General features: G+C 30.9%; 1 protein-coding gene across 1 annotated transcript; it reads right to left on the minus strand.

The window, feature by feature from the left end:
• Nucleotides 1-14566: 14566 nt before the first annotated feature.
• Nucleotides 14567-16899, minus strand: LOC119671490 (mitochondrial import receptor subunit TOM40 homolog 1-like). The gene is made up of 5 exons (XM_038082138.1): nt 16749-16899; nt 16212-16621; nt 15831-16093; nt 15346-15763; nt 14567-15276 (listed from the first exon to the last, which is right to left on the minus strand). Exons 2-5 carry the CDS (start codon nt 16384-16386, stop codon nt 15137-15139), a joined length of 996 nt encoding a protein of 331 aa, XP_037938066.1. The 5' UTR covers nt 16387-16621; nt 16749-16899; the 3' UTR covers nt 14567-15136.
• Nucleotides 16900-17478: the final 579 nt, after the last annotated feature.

Below are 17478 nucleotides of genomic sequence, written 5' to 3' on the forward strand. Positions count from 1 at the left end.
TCAATAAATGAATGCAAATATAATTTGATTTTAACAAGTCCATCTAAATTTTTCAGAAAATTATTCAAAAATTTTACTTGAAAGTCCCTTTCTTCTCCTTCGCTATCAAAGCAGTTGTGAAAAACAACTAAAGTATTTATTTTGGGGCTGATATATTGCTTTGTCACATATAAAGCAGCCTCTGACAATAATTCCTTGTCATCCCAATTCACTTCAATATTTGCTCCAACTAGTCCTGGTACTATAACTCCAATAAATATAAAAAAATATAAGCGGACCTTTAATTCCATGCCAGTCATTGAATCAATTTGAATAAACTGCACACAATTTCATTATGTTAACTGCGTTAGGCACAATAATTAATTCTTTTTATAATGTATCAAAACACAGTATCTAATACAAACAATATGGTTTAATCAAATTATTGTTTTTTTTTCATTTAACTAAAAGTGCACTTTTAATTACATTGGAACCAATTGTTGTTGTTGCTGTTAGTTACTCCCAATTGCGTTCACATAATTACCTCTCATTTTAAAATGAAAAAGTGAAAAGAACCTCTAACATGTGACTATTGTAATGTGAGTAATGGTTAATATCTAAACACAGAACTGAAATATACTCCAATCTATAAATATTAGCTATAGTTTATTTCATAATTAATTGTTTAATTAATATAAAAAAAATTAATTTAATTAATATTTTGTAAAAACGAAGTCACATACGGAAACGTCGAAGTATCACTTTGAATTAATAATAAAAAATTAAAAATTGCTATGTATATAAATAAAATAGTATGTATAAAAAAAAAAATAAAATTGTAAATGTTTTTCAATGACCACTGTTTGCCTTTGAAAAAGAGACCGTTCTATATAATATGAATATTAATATTATGCACAAATTCGCACTAGCCAAAAGAAGGAACCTCAGCATTTTTATCAACATCGGCTAAGAATATATCAATTAACCTAACTTTTAAGTCAAGAGTTCACCACCAACCCATCTAGTTGGGTATTTAGTTGCCTGGGAGAGTTGGTTTGCAGAAATAAATAACTAATATTAAGAGAAAAGACTCCAATATGAACGGCATCTATCCAATCGGTACTGACGTTTATAATAGAGGCTAAAGATGGTACTAGAAAAACGCATTAAATGCTCACAGTAACAGAAATATTAAATATATATATATATACATATACTAGCTATTTCATAATTTCATTTCCATTTTCTTTTCTTATTATTTTACTTTGTTGTTTGTTTTACTTTTCTTTATATGAGTTATAAGACTAGATAATGGGCGTCGTAATAACCTCATTTAAGTAGCTTTTAGTGTTACCATCAGTACTGGTAGCAGAAAAAAGCATATATAGATGGACTCGGCTCATTGGGGCATATAAAACTCGACATGTGCTTTAATATTTTCTAATTATATTGATAGAAGAAGAATCTGACTTTTAACAGCAGTAGTTAGAGGCGTGTTTATTGGAATCTGACAAAATATATACAATTTTAATATATATTTTGGTTTTAATATTTTATTACTAATATTAACTAGAAATATTGATCCGTAATACCTTAAAAACACTGAAGATATTTATTATAACATTATATTATTATAACATAAAAAGAAATGCTAGAATAAATACTCCGAATGTATTTAAATATGGATCTAGAAAATAACACCAATAAGAATACTACTTTGTACTTATACTTATAGATGTGTGTATAAATTAAACTGCAGCTAAATCTAATTATAATTTAATTAGTGAACAGTTAAGAAATTTCAACAAAAAAACTTCCTACCTATGCCATTGTTTAATAGCATATACGTCAACATTTTTCCTCGCCATTCACATGTACCGTAAACCATTATCCCTCATGTTATCTCTTTCGAGCACAATTATTATACATATTTATTTCATGTGATTATGTGATGACTACATATAATTCTACATAACCTCTAATTTTATACCTTCAAAATAAACCCATAGCTAAATATCTGCTGCCTACTGGGCAGGATATAATCACATTTTTAATATATTAAACTTAAGTGAAAATATTAAAAATAATCTAATTACTTCATTCGTTAAACTAACACATAAATCAAAATAATGCAAAATAAAAAAATTTAATAACAAAGAAGAAGAAGGACTTCGTTTGTTTGCGAATATTAATGTTGACATAAGATATAAGTATGTCCTGTCCTGGTAAATATAAATAGCATATTGCATTATTATAATGAAATTCCGTACTTGAATATGGAAGACGTATAAATAATTTTATTCCTCTGTTAAGAACAAAAATAGAAAATTAAATCAAAAAACTAAGAAAAAAGATTATTACTCAGAAAAATAAAAAAAAGGCTTATAGTTTTCAGTATTATTGTTGTTGTTGTTATTGTTATTGTTGCTTTAGTGCTGTGATCGTATTTGTTTGCAACTTTCCGTTTCTCAGCGAAACTTCATAACTTAATTTTTCTTCTCAAGTCTTTTAAGGCATAAAAAAAATATCTATAATTTCTTACATAAAATAAGTGCATAAGATACGTGTGTGTGTGTGTGTGTGTGTGTGTATGTGCTCATGAGTGTCTTGCTTTAGTAAACAGTGTAAGCATGCTTGTGTTGGTATGTAAATAATACATGTACTGAATTTTAAAAATCCTTTTCCAACGTTCTTTGCTTAAATTTTTTTTATTATAATTTAGCTGCTAACTTCATTGCTTGTTTATTGAATGTGACTTTGTTCAACGGCAACTAACAACAACAACATTAACACAGAATATGTACAACAATAATTGAAATTATAGCAACTACACAAACAATAACACATGCATACACGATGTAAACTGCAAATATTGACTGAACACACTAACTCACACATACATACACACATACAATGTTTTGCTGCTTGCTATTTTCTGTTTCCCACTTGATGGTTGGATGCGGCTCGGTGCAACGCAGTACTGCTTGGTGTTTGGTTCACGAATTCCATTACAAAATCATTATTTTTCATGTTATTTACCAATTGAATTGTTTACGTGTGTGTGTGTGTAGGTTAGTATATGTTTGGCACTGGCACTGCCAGTGGCGAATTTTTCAAAATAGCAAATAAAGCAAGAAACGAGCGAAATAGTAATTATCATTAAAGTCGATTTTGAACGCATTCGGGTTTTTTAATTCACAAATTGAAATTTTATTGAACTGATTCGTTGTTTCTATTAATAGAAATAAATTAAAGAAATTACAACGAAATGTGTGCTACATGTTATAATATAAAAAACAACAAATTTATTTTTAAATATATTATAAATTTCAACATAACCTAAAAGTGAAAAATATACTTTTGATATGAAAATTTGCTATTTGAAGTCTTAGGTATATCATAGTGCATATATTCCTTGTCTTACTACATTTGGGAAGTACCAAGTGACCAAGGCACTCGGTGCTATAAAATGCTGACAGCATATTTTTTTTAAATCTTATATATATAATTCTTCTGTACGTGTGTTGACAGTGAACTTCTCCTAAACGGGTGAACTGATTTTGATGAAATTTTTTGTGTGTGTTCAAGTGGATTCAAGGAAGGTTTAGATTCACAATTTAGCCCACTGGATAATGTCTTTTTAATTAATTTTTTATTTTTTGGTATCCATATACATTTATATTAGAAATTTAAAATTTATCCATGCTTACTTTGATTTGTTTAAAAAGCTTAAAATCTCTAAAATGATTCGTAAAACTGTCGTTGGATAGCTTAAGTGCATTTAAATTCCGCAGTATAATTATAGGTGAGCCAATTTTTAATCTTAAGTTATGTGGTGGTATTCCTGGAAACTCCAGCGAATTCAAAAATTCAACAGGATAGTTGAACGATTCATTTTAGAGTTTAAACTTTTTAAACAAATCAAAGTAAGCATGAATAACTTTTAAATGTCTAATATAAATGTATATGGATACCAAAAAACTGTATAATAATTAAAAAACGTTATCCAGTGGACCAAATTGTGAATCTTAACCATCCTTGAATTCACATGAACACACACAAAAAAGAAGAATTATATATATAAAGATATAAATAACGTACAAAAAACAATGCCACGTCTTCGTGGACGAGGAAGAAATATTGGTCGACGGATTCGGAATTCACAATTACTCCAGAACCGTCGGTTAAATAGATCGGCAGAAAACAATGAAAATGTAAGAAACCAGGATACAATCACACGTGCTAATGAAAGTCAAGAGCAACGCAACGAACGCCTTCGAGCTAATGCATTGAGACTGGCCCGTCAACGAGTCACCGACACATTCAGAACACGTGAACAACGGCGTTTGCAAGTGTATCGGGCATTGACACGTGCATCGCCTTGCGTTTAAATATGAATCGGATATCGACTATTCGTCACATTCACGAATTGTAATCGGTGCTATGAACAAACAGTGCCAACACTGTCATGCACTCAAATACAAAGGTGAATCGGCCGGTTTCTGCTACGCATCTGGAAAAGTTGTATTGCCATCATTGAATTCGCTGCCAGAACCATTGAAAGCACTATTGGCTGGAGCTACATCTTAATCTAAATTGTTTTTTCGTAAAATTCGCAAATTCAATTCGTGCTTTCAAATGACATCATTTGGAACAACAAAAATCGTTCAAAATGAGATTGGTCGCAATTTTCAATCAACGCTTAAGATTCAGGGCCAAGTGTATCACCAAATTGGTTCTTTAATGCCGATGCCCAATAATGATCCCAAATTTCTGCAAATCTACTTTATGGGTGATGAGAAACAGCAAATAAACGCACGTTGCCAGTACAACCATATCGAGCAGATGGAGGAGCAAGAAATTGTGGGTATTTTAGAACCGTTTTTAAAAAATCACAACCAGTTGGTCCAGTTATTCACTACCGTTTCAAACAGACTGCTAAACGACAACTATACAATCGTCATCAAAGTATCATCTGGGCAGCACGCGGGCCGATATAATGCACCGATTATTAATGAAGTTGCAGTTGTTATGGTTGGCGACGCATTTGAACGTCGAGATATACGAATACAACGCAGAGATAACACAGTGCATACGATTGCAGACAGTCATCGCTCTTACGACGCTTTGCAATATCCATTGATATTTTTTTTCATTTAAAATGTAGTGCTTATAAGGATTTGAAGTAACATGAAAATATTTGTAACATAAGTAATGCATGTGGACTTTTTGTAGTTCAAAAGAAAAAATCAATTTAAAATAATTTTCGCATTAAAATGCTAAAGGTTAAGTTGAATAACAACATATATTATAACTTAGCTGAGCCAGGAAAATTAATTGCAAGGGGAAACAACGTTCGCCGGGTCAGCTAGTATATTATAAATTTCAACATAACCTAAAAGTGAAAAACACTCTTTTGATATAAAAATTTGCTATTAGAAGCATTTTATCATACTACATATATTCCTTGTCTTATTACATTTGGGAAGGACCAGGTGACCAACGGTATGTAGACACTCATCATCATCCGTGACTTTACAGTCCATGTAGGACCTAAACAGTCTTCCATTCTTCTCTGTTTTTTGCTTTTCTTTTGCAATTTTTTATATTCATTTATTCTAAGTCCTGCTGCACACTGTCTTTCCATCGTTTTCTTGGTCGCCCTTCACTTCTGCTGATTCCTACTTAGTTCGTATGTAGGCAGTCGGTACTACAAAGTGCCAACAGCAAACGAAGAGTACTGGATGCGACCAAGAACGACCCACATCTGTAATGGCCAACTAAATAGTTAAGTAAGTACTGTATTTAAGATTGTAATTCTTACTACACTTTTTTCGCGCATATTAGTTTTCTATTTATTTAAGCTGCAACACTAAACAAAAGCGGTAACCCAGGAAATTGTCAGAAAGTGAAGAAGTGTCAGCGTATCACGTGTAGAGGAAGAGTGCGTTACGAAGAGTCAGAAAAGCCGACACAATTTTAATATCTTAATTTATACGCTTTGAATACACTTTAATTAACAAAAAATATTAACAATCTTACCTTTATATTCCCACTTCTTTTAAAAATTAATTCTAATTTGCTTCTTCACTTTATTCTTACTATTTATTTACTATTACTATTATTTATATACTCACTTTGTCACATTAAAATCTTTAAGTTTTTAAAAGCATTCTTACACATTTTTCCTATTCACACACATAAACATATAAACGTGTAAATCCCATTTGAATTTCTCCACTTCGCACACGTGACGTATGAGTAACGTGAAATTGCCTTCAGTCTCTTTGCTTCGTAAATATTTTCTCATTTCCCACCACAATTAAATCAAATATTTTCGCAACTAATAAGCATACAATTATACTTCGTAACTGCATTATTCAGAAACTTCAAACTTTTTATGCTCCCGACAAACTTTCGCACTTTCCCATACAAACACTAAAGTTCCAAAGTGAAACTGCATATTTTATTTTTCCCTCTAATGATGCGCTAACAACAATAATGAAAACCTAAAAAACGAATCCATAAAAACACCAGGGAAACTGCATTGAAAACTTCAAATTGCTTCATAAGAACCGCGTACTTACGCGCTGGTGCTTCGCCGGAACGTGACATCATGTAAGTTTACATGCGTCGTTGATTCCCGGATTCCACTTGATATCCTCCCACGGAATACAGCGAACTTGTGAACTTTTTAATTGTACAATTGCGGTTGGAATATTTGGCTTTGACGTTGGTTTTGAAGTTGGCTTCAGTGTTAAACTGTTCCACTCCCCCACGTTATTGAATATACTGGTTTTTTTCGAAAAGTTTTTCTACTTCAAAAATTTAACTAAATTTCTATTTAAAACTCAATTTTTTGAAAGGATTTCGTGTAAGTTTCCTTTCAGAAACATATTCAAAACTCAATGTAAACTATTGTTAACCGCATTTTCTAGTTGTGGTTTCATAAACTCATCCACTTGCCTGGTTTGATGTTATTAAAAATTTTAAATATTTCCATAAACTTTAGTAACACTTTTAAGCTCCTTGCAGTTGTCGTTCGGTTGCAAAAAAAAACAAAAGGACTTCTCATGTCAACTTAACACCTACGCTTGGCTTTTACCTTACTAGTTTGTGGTTATTTATAAAAAAAATGACTTAGGTAACTAACCCATAACTATTCTAAACTAGCAAAAGAATTTTATTAAACAAATACGCAAAACCAAATTTTAAAATATATTTCGAATATAAAAACATTTACCACTAAAAAGACTAGATATGCTTTTTTTTGGTCAAGACCTTAGACCATTTGATACACAAGACTCGAAAAGAAAATATCTTTTGATGTGCACTTCAGCAAAAATTATTTAAATTTCATTAAATTAAATTGAACTTAAAGATTTGTTATTGTATATATTATAGAAAGGGCACAAGAGCGAAAAATTCTAATGGAAGAATACCAATTTCAGAACTACTGGATGAACTATAAAAACCAAAAATATAGTTTAAGAGACTCTCATCAATCCATCCAAAGCGGTCTCAATTATGATAGACTCTTTACATTACCATATTTAGAGAGAGACTAAAATTCTTATCGGGTGCTCGACAGTGCAATCAAAGGTACCATCTCAACCAAATAGTCCTTTCAAGGACAGTCTTGTAAAATTGATGTTAAGCCATTTGAACACCTTATGTGTGAAAACCAAAAATGCAGCAGTAGCAGACTTATTCATATTGAGGACAGACTTGTTGCGTTATACAATATATTACATAAAATAAAGACAACAGAGACACTCTACATCCATAGCAAATCTGATGATCAGTTGAAACAACTGAACTTAAGCTTAACTCGTTGGTTTTATCTTTAAGTAGAGTAAATTCAAAACATTTCTGCTAGTTTTGTGAGAGCGGTTTATCTAATGCTTTTGTTCTCTGCTACCAAAGAACAGAGCAAACACAAAGAAAATGGAGAATAGGTCAAGATATAGATCAAGATATATATTAAGATAGTCAAGATATATATCTCTCTATTGAGAATCTAATAGAGCACTATAAAAGTAACAAACACATTGACAAACTGAGAGCCAAGTTTCTTGAAACCTAAGTACTTTTGTAGATTCGGTATGAGAACATGTAGAGCAACTGATAAAATCATATAGTGCCTAGAAAATATTTTCAAGAAGATCTAAAGAATAGTAGCATCTGTATCTTAATCTAGGGATTCTCATTCGAGTTCTTAAATGTCTTAACCGTAATTTAAGAGACACCAGGGGTTCACATGATAACGGATAATCATTAGTCCATATAAAGACGACTTACCTCTAATAGCATCTACCTCATCTAACATAGGTAAATATATAGATGTTATGGATTTTAATTATCTACTGGTATGTATAAAAGGTTTTAGATATATATTTACAAAATACAGATGTTTTCTGGATAGTAAAAATGTGAACCAAATCTCAATTGCATATCTCTGCGAATATATATATATTTTCTCCAATAAATTTTAAGAGCTGTTATAAAAGTGAGAAACTCTCAATTTATCTTCGGATTTTTAATACATTTTTCTTTCATTTTTGAAAGAAGACCCTGGTATATACACAAAGACTAATTAACTATAGCGAGCCTCTCTTTAATTGAAAATTTATGAACAAACATAAAATTAGGTAAGTTGATTATAGCTATTATGAAAGATAGTGTTGGAATTATTTTAGTGCGGTTTAAACCTCAAAGGAGTGGAGGCTTGTATACGCCACTGATATAAGTAGCACATTGAAGTTTGAAAATAAATCATATTATTTAATTATAAAATCATCTGAGATACTCTAAATATTAAATTAAACTTTTGTATTTCTAAATTTAAGATGACTAACTTCCTAAGTATAATTTGTTTAAAAATCTTATATTTGCTGAGATATTCCCATACAAAGTAAGTAAATCAGTTCATTGAACATTGATGACTCCAATGAGACGGAAGTTGCCAAAACTTGTTAACTTCATTTGGAATTCGCGGATGTGAATTTCATTCATAAAACGGAAAACAGAATTGCAGGAAATTGTAAAACTAATTGAATTGCCTATGAAATACAAGATTTTTTTATATTTTTTGGATAAGTAGCTAAAAATTCAATATTTAACATTTAATCAAAATTTTGTCAGAGCAAGAAATGAAGTTAGTTTTAGCTAAAGCTAAAAAGCAATTATAGACTACAATGATTTGGTTAATATTACTTACTCCATCCAAATTATTGGATCAACTTCACAGTATCGGCTTAGTCCATAGATAATCATAAAGTGTAAAATTAAAACCTATAAGGGATGTGCATCATCACGTCATGTAAATGTCCAACCAACAAAGTTCTATCTTAGAAACTTCTCCAAGATTACTCAGTACTAGGTACTAGAAAGAGAAAAATGTTTAGTCCAACATTTTGTAGTGATAGGACATATATATGATCTTTGGTTGAAAGCTTTCGAACAGTAATATAATACAACAACAAAAGTTTTTCATTATTTTAGTTAATTGTATTTTTGACTGACCATGCAGCTCTTTCAAGTATTGCCAAAAACCCCTCATCAGTGTGTCAGAGATCTAAGATTATCAACTACTTCTAGCTGTAATATAGGTCTATAAGCGCCTGAAATTAGATTACTATATAAATATAATCACATTTTGATTTTACCATGTTAGTGCTATATGCAGTCTCTAGTACTTCATGTTCTTGATGCAAGTAGACGTCTTTAAGTTTTCAAGCACATTTAAGTAATGTTTTTATACTGTCAACTAAAAAGATATCAAAACAAATTTATAAGATATACTACAAAAACTATAAAGAAGAGCTTACCGCGACTACTTTTAACGGACTTCAAACATATTAAAGTATAGTGTTAAGAAGACTGGTGTAGGCCCCGCGGTATGCAACAAATCTCCGTCATTTCTGTCCATTAACAATATATTGACATATAGTCTAATTTGATCAATCATTACTTAGTCTGATGAAGTGATAAACAGTAATCCAGTCAAGGCGTAAAGAGGGGTTCTAAAAATACCTCGAGTTAAGAAAGAGTAAAAGTGCTCAAGTGAACTGGCTCAAAGAGCTTCAACATAATAATAGTGTAATTTCAAAAGTTATTCAAAATATCTTCCTCTAATAAAATCTCTAGTGAAGACGATATACCCAGGGAATATGCAACGCGCTAAGTTGTAATTCGTTATTAGTATCAGGACATTAATGCAGAAAGGAGACTTATTTAAGTTACTGCCTGTCAACAAAATGTACTGTTTTATTAATCAGATTAGTATTAACCTATGGCGTTTTCGATTGTTAAATCTGGATTCAATTTAGATTTACTCTCGATCTGTCAAATTTTGTTGCCCAATCTAACTTTTTTGTAGTGTGTTAGTGAACTTATTTATATTTTTCATATATACTTATATCAAATGAAATCAGACTTTATCTGTCAAGTCATTTAAAACAGCTGTGAATATCAGGGTAATTTTGCTACTCTGGCAAAATATCTAGAGTGTTATAAGTTAGTCTTAAGTGTTATACATTTCGCTCTAGATTTACAATCAAAAATGAAAATTGCACTTAAAGTGAATCTCGATTAAAGAAGTTGCCCCAGATTTACCAATCGAATACGTTAGTAGTTTCAAAGTTTTTACTCAATATTCTCATTTCTTCTTACTTCTTCTGCATGGTTTCTCGAGTTTTCTTACTAATTTGTATGCAATGACTTTAATATAATTACACTAAATTAAATTTTGTTTCCATGGTCGCTGCTCACAGTATAATAACTTCAATACATTAAAGGAGCTCAATAATTAAAAATAATTTACTTTAAAAATGAAACAGTGGTCGGAATAATAACAATCCATTAATTGCGTGCACTCGAACATACATTTTACGAGCATTTATAGTTCAACACTTAATAATTTAAAAAGCCCGAAATGCTTTAAGCGTTTCAGTGTAAGCGCTTCAATCTGCCATCAGCTGGAAATACTTTTCGTGCGCTTAAAATGCAATTTTATATGCGAAATATTATTCCACTTCATCGATTTTTAACCTCGTCTCTGATAGTGTTTTCAACCGATGTATCCATTATGTATTCAGCATTCCGGACACAGAGCCTAGCGTTCCGCACTGCGTTTTGCAAATACAAATGTATTCGCATTAAGTAGGCCTCAGGCCGAAACCGCAGCACTTCATCATGCGTCCTTTAACAGTATTCAACCTTTTTTGTGGGTGTTCCAATGTTACTTTGATGATTCATCAATTTTATTTGATATTTAACATTTGCAATGTTACTGGCAACCTTCACAGAATGGCACAAAAACTTAGATTCAATAACATAAAAGCATCTTTACTACTGCAAAGTTAAAGTTTTTTATATGCAAAAATAAAAAGAGAAATAAATTGTCTATTCCGGGCCAACTTCTAGAAAATATAAATAAATAAGCATAAAATTATTTTGGAAAATGCTTTAAATAATTTATGAATGAAATTCTTAAACGGAGACGCTTAAGAGATTACTTAGATGCGTTTGAACACTTAAAGTTTTTGCAAGGATTAAATAAGAATTTAACTTTAATTTTCAAGTTAAAAAGTGATATGGAATAATTTATAGTCATATTAATTTATGGTGAAGAATAGTTAATCTCTCAGGTAAGCTACTAGTTCAGCCTTATAATTACAAAGAGATTCGATTCACTTTTCAGTAGGAAGAAACTTAGGTTGTTAAATGATAATGTATTTAAAGTGAAGAATAGTTAACCTCTCAGATAAGCTACTAAGTCAGTCTTATATTAACAAAGAGCTTTATTTTTCAGTAGGAAGAAACTGAAATTGCTAACAGATTATGTACTCGAGATGCAAAATAATCAACCTCTCAGGTAAGCTACTAGCTCAGTCTTATATTTACAAAGAGTCATATTTATATTCATTATATTCAGTCTTATATTTTCAGTAGGAAGAAACTGAGGTTGCTAACAGATTACCCGCTTCACTGTCTCTATACAATCACGGAAACACGGTACTTGTGGTTAATTGACAGCAAGTTCAAGTGTTGTGTTGTCATCCTATAGTGTTTAATCCACTTTGACTTTCTTATGGTAGCAATTACTTAAAGAATTCAATAGTAAGTGTCTTCACTTTTGATTATTGAACTAAAGTGAATTGCTTTTTTATGATATCAGCATTACAAGTTCAGTATATCTACCACTATTAACAAAAGAATTGATAAATTCTAAACAGTTTAACTCTGCATTCTGTAGAGTATTCACAGTATCATATAGTTTGAGAGCTCTATTCCTAATATATTTCTTTTATGTTTTCAACTCTCATATCCTTGTATATATAAGATTAAAGCAATTAATTAAATCTGCCAAGTTTAAAATATTTTTCAATCATTAATTTTTAATCGTTCTTTTTCGCTAATAATGCCCGAAGCCCCCTATTAGTTTAGATATTTGCTATTTTATGTGAGTTCATCTAGTGGTGCGTAGATTCTTGGAATTCTTAGCTTGTGTACTTCATAATTACTATTCGCACAGGTTGATATTTACACACAATGTGTATACAAATAGGAAAAATTGCTATTTTTTTGGTTTGTGTCTACACTATGTTAATGTATTTGTGTAATACTTTTCAAACTGTGAAACACTACGCTGTAACTTTAAAACTTACACCGGCATAACGTCTTTTATTTGAATTTATTTCCACTTTAATAAAAGGAAGTTCTTCAAATTCGACTCTCTCTATTATAATTATGTTTCCTGTCTTTCTTTGTTCACCCATTTCCTATTGTCTTCATCTATTTTTCTTTATTGCTTACGCCTATTATTTCTCTCCAATTTTTTAATGCCTTCCCTTGGATTATTATTATTTTCTTACATTATCTTACCTTATTTATACCATCTTAGTCTATTTTTCTTCTATTTCTTCTTTACTTGCTTTTCTTCTTTCTCTTCTCTCTTTTTTCAGGTTTACTCCATCTTTTCCTTCTTTCTTTCTTCTCTCAATACATACCATTTTCTATTATTCCACACTTTTTGGTCTCTTATTTATACATTATTCGTATACTTCATATCTCTTTAAACTCAGCCGTTCTAATAAGATTCCTTCTAACCTTTGCACTCTCTTAATATCATTTTATTATTCTACATTCTATCATTCTTACATATATTTTCTTTTTTATGTACAATTTTGCTCTGTCTTATCTTCCTCTTGCTTGAGTGACTCCTCACCCACTTGTTTTAGCATTCATTTTTATATATTCTAGTTTCCTTTTATGCATACGTTCTTATACGTATATCTTCCCAATTACTTTTCCTTCTACAACAATAGGAGATGTCTCTTCCTTCGCAATTCGAATCCATATAATTCATATAATTGGCATATAGTGAGATTAGTCACATACTGTAATTTAATGTTGTTGTTGTTGTAACCCGCTGGGACCTGCTTGTGAAGTTCTTTTGAAGTGTGTCGAACGGCACTTGGTTATCGCTGACGACAAGTGGCTCCGGCCGTTCTTGGAACCCTGTAGTTTAATCGTTGGTTGCACATAAGAGTTATTCGGCTCATATGTCAGTTGTGTATCAGCACACAGTGGTCTGATCAACTAACATAGGGAACAACAACCATGAGGTGAATAAGTATTGGATCCGATTGAAGCTCAACTTCTTCTTGCCTTTACTCTAACTACTCAGACAAGTTCCAAAAATCAGTTAACAGTTATCAGTTAAAAACAGATACTACACTTTGATCTTAGCCATTGTTATTCTCTAACGCAACCCATTTGATTAGATCTACATAATATATAGTAGTATCCTGTTGTTGTTGTTGTTGTTGTAAGCCATATCTTACTGCCATCTTAAAAGTTTCCATGTGAACGTTTAAAATCATACGGGAATGGTAAAAGTGAGGAGGTTTAGATTTTTCGATTTCTCGAGAATTAATCTTTCCAGTAAAATATGACGGAGGGAAAAATAGCGTAGGATATCGATATTTATTATTATGGATAGGCTGTGCACGAATTACGAATATTGATATTTACGAAAATCCATTATCAAAGTGCTGTGATGGATTTTTGCAATATATCTAAAAATGCATGACTGTCAGTTCCAAAGTACAATTTTTCTAACCTGGTTTTCGAAAGAGAAGTATGTTATATGTGTTATAATGACATAAATATATATTTTATATTATTATTAATATGAATGTAGTCTTCAACATGCAAACCAAACCATATAAATTCAAACAAGGTCCGTTGAACATAACAATTGACTTTATTTTACATTCCAAAAGTTAATAGTTATTATCTTGGTTTTATTATTTTACAACATCGAGGTCGGTAGTCAAAACAAGACAATTGTTTTACAAAACTTTTTTGTAAGTTTAAACAAAAACTAAATTACCGTATCGTTACAATATCTGTAGTTCATCTCATGCAAAATACCTAAACATACTTAAATCTGTTATACACGCACTAAAATTAAAAAAAAATGTGCACATACTTAAAAATAAATGCAAAACATGTTTGTACTTAAATTACACATAGAACGGAGGCAAATCAAATTCAAATAAAAAATAAAAAATCAGGCTTACTTTTGCACACTTTACCAAATCGTTTATTTTGCTAGGAAGTTTTTTTTTAAATAAAATGCACATTTTTAAAGTTTTTTACTTAATTACAATTTAAAAAATATTTAAAGGCAATGTTAACTATTTTAGTGGTCAAATGAATTAGAATTTGAAGAAACAAAACGAATATTTGGCGCGTCTGCACTGGGCTAAGTTGTTAAGTTGTTAAATGCTTTCATTTGTTTTGGTTGTTCACATCGTAGCCTTGCGGAAATGCAATACTTGACGGTTTAACTAATATTTCAAATGTGTACTTGAAACTTAACTTATACGCAACTAACAAAACAGGTCAGTGAATTATGGAACTAGTTTGGTTTACGCTTAAACTACATTTCCAAATCAATTGCAAAACCAGTGTCATTAAGCATACCATTTCATTGGTAATGCAGAATTTAATCTTATTGCAAGCTCCCGCGAAGAATGAAATGATAAACCTAATGGCACAAGTACAATTATTTGGAAATATACTCTCTAGCGTAGTCTTTAAAAAATTCTCTTAAATATTTGTTTTGCATCTGTGGTGTTGGTGTTTAGCCTATAATTAGACCGCAGCCAAGTCTGAATTGATTTTTGGTATGATTAAGTCGCCCACTGAGCGCGAATGAAAATGGCAATGGGGTCAATCGTTTCTCGAGTACTCCAGCAACATTCCAATTTGAATCAAATGAACCTATAAATTTATATTTCGTTGATTATATATTTCGTTGAGTTAAGCAACGGTAATTTACTAAGAACTTACCTCTAAAAATTAAGTCTGCTTTTGGTATGTCGACTTGGTAAGCGATTGTTGCAACTGATTCTTGCATTCGCGGACTGGTTTCGACTTCAGCACCAATTTGCAATTGATCGCTAGCTTTTTGATAATAACATATATGCACTCCAGCTGGACCAGCTGTGCCTGACCACACATAATTTTCGGTTGCGTAGCGTCCAATAGCCGAAACTACAGCTATTTGTCCACCAGGTACATTTCCACCATATTGGTATGCAAGTTCAGTACCGAGCGCCAATCTCTTTGTTATTGATTGTAAATAATGCGCCACTATTACCCCTGAACCATTTATAATATTAGGGTTGCCTAATGTAACAGATGCTGTGAAGTCTTGGCCTTTAAAATCACCTGCTGCTTGACAAGCCAGCACTTTGGATTCTTGTATCTAAAATAGCAAATAGAAAATCGTAAATATTGAAACTCAGTTTACCACAAAATTGTATTAAACGAACCTGCATCGCAAATTTACAGCGCAATTGCGGCGTAAACTGATGTATAATATTAGCGTTAAGATTTCCTGAAGGATCAATGTCACCCAACAAGACAGGAAATGCTTCTGAAGGTGTAAATTGTTTTGTTCCAACGTAGGTAGCTCCAAACCGATAGCCACTCGGTTGCGTGCTGGACATATTTAAAGTATGGGATACTTGAAAATGATTACTAAGTCCTTTATTTAACATTATCCTCGCTCCTTCGAACGTTAACGCTTGCACATCTGGAAGCCATAATATTTATTATTTGATAAGAACGTATGAACGGTGCACATGCTATAAGGTTATGTCATCACTCGTTCAATGTTTTTTTCCCCACCCCACTATTTAACCAATACTGACCTTTACATTTTTTATGTATTTCATCAACTGTTCCTGGATTTTCTAGTTTGTCTTCTGAAACATTTGTACTGCTAACAGCGGTAGGAAATCCTGGCTTCGCTGGCTCCGGCACTATAACTTTGGCGGCATCCAGAGTTGAACTGGAGCTCGATGAAGAGGCCAGCACATTTCCCATTTTTATTTACAAATTCAATTTACAATATTTACAAATATTTCTCAGCAATGCAAAACGTTTTTGACCACAGTTTTAATTGAAAATTTTGCAAAATCTCGCACTTTATATCGCTGCTATTAAGATTAAGCAAAAAATTTTCGTTCAAGAACAAGACAGAGCAAAAAACAAATGACATGTACTAGGTGAGTTTAGCACGTGCGTGGTGAAATTACCGAAATTTGACGTCTGTTAACCGCTGTAATGATTTTGCATAAATAATTTATATTGATAAATAATAAATAATAATTTATACAAATGTAATTTACAAATCAGACGTTATGCATAACGTTATATACAAAAAATAAATTTTTATTAAAAATTACCAAAAATAACCGAGAAAATCTATGTGAATGCCGAAAAAAAAATTTTTGTTTGCAGACTTTCAAAACAAACTCCTTTGCAAAATATACTTCAAATTTCTGTTTTTTTTTTGTTAACAGTTTTTTAGATAACGACTTTAAACAAATATAAAAGTAAAAAAGAGTCAAACAGTATCAAAATATTTAAATTTTTTTTTTCATTATGACATTAAATTGATTATTCGGCAACTTGATAATATATAAAGTATGTATAAAAAAAATTTAGTATAAGAAAAGTATAAATGTGCTGTATATAACATGTACATTGTTTTTTAATATACAAATAATGTATGATATCTAAATTGAAAAAAAACCACGTATTATAAACAAATGTTAAATAGTATAAAACAAATAAAGACTCAAATGTATCATTCTTAATCAATTTTTACAACTTATATAAACGACGTTTAATCGTGGATTCCTTTCTCAATTGAAATTATATATATATTTATTAAATATTTTTTGGAACATGGCATTAATATATAAAAACTGAGAAATGTTTTATTTTTAAATCTCATTCATAATGAAAGATTAACATCGATTTTCATCATCACGTTATTTATAAATTGTTTGAGAAAACAGGGATATAGATTTTATATTACAATAATTATATATGTATATGTAATTATATATGTATTTGATTTGTTAAGCTGCTGTTTTTTTGTTTTAGAATAAGAGAAATTCTAAAATTATT

This window comes from Teleopsis dalmanni, chromosome 1 (assembly GCF_002237135.1).
Source record: "Teleopsis dalmanni isolate 2A chromosome 1, ASM223713v2, whole genome shotgun sequence".
In the NCBI taxonomy this organism is placed as follows: Eukaryota; Metazoa; Arthropoda; class Insecta; order Diptera; family Diopsidae; genus Teleopsis; species Teleopsis dalmanni.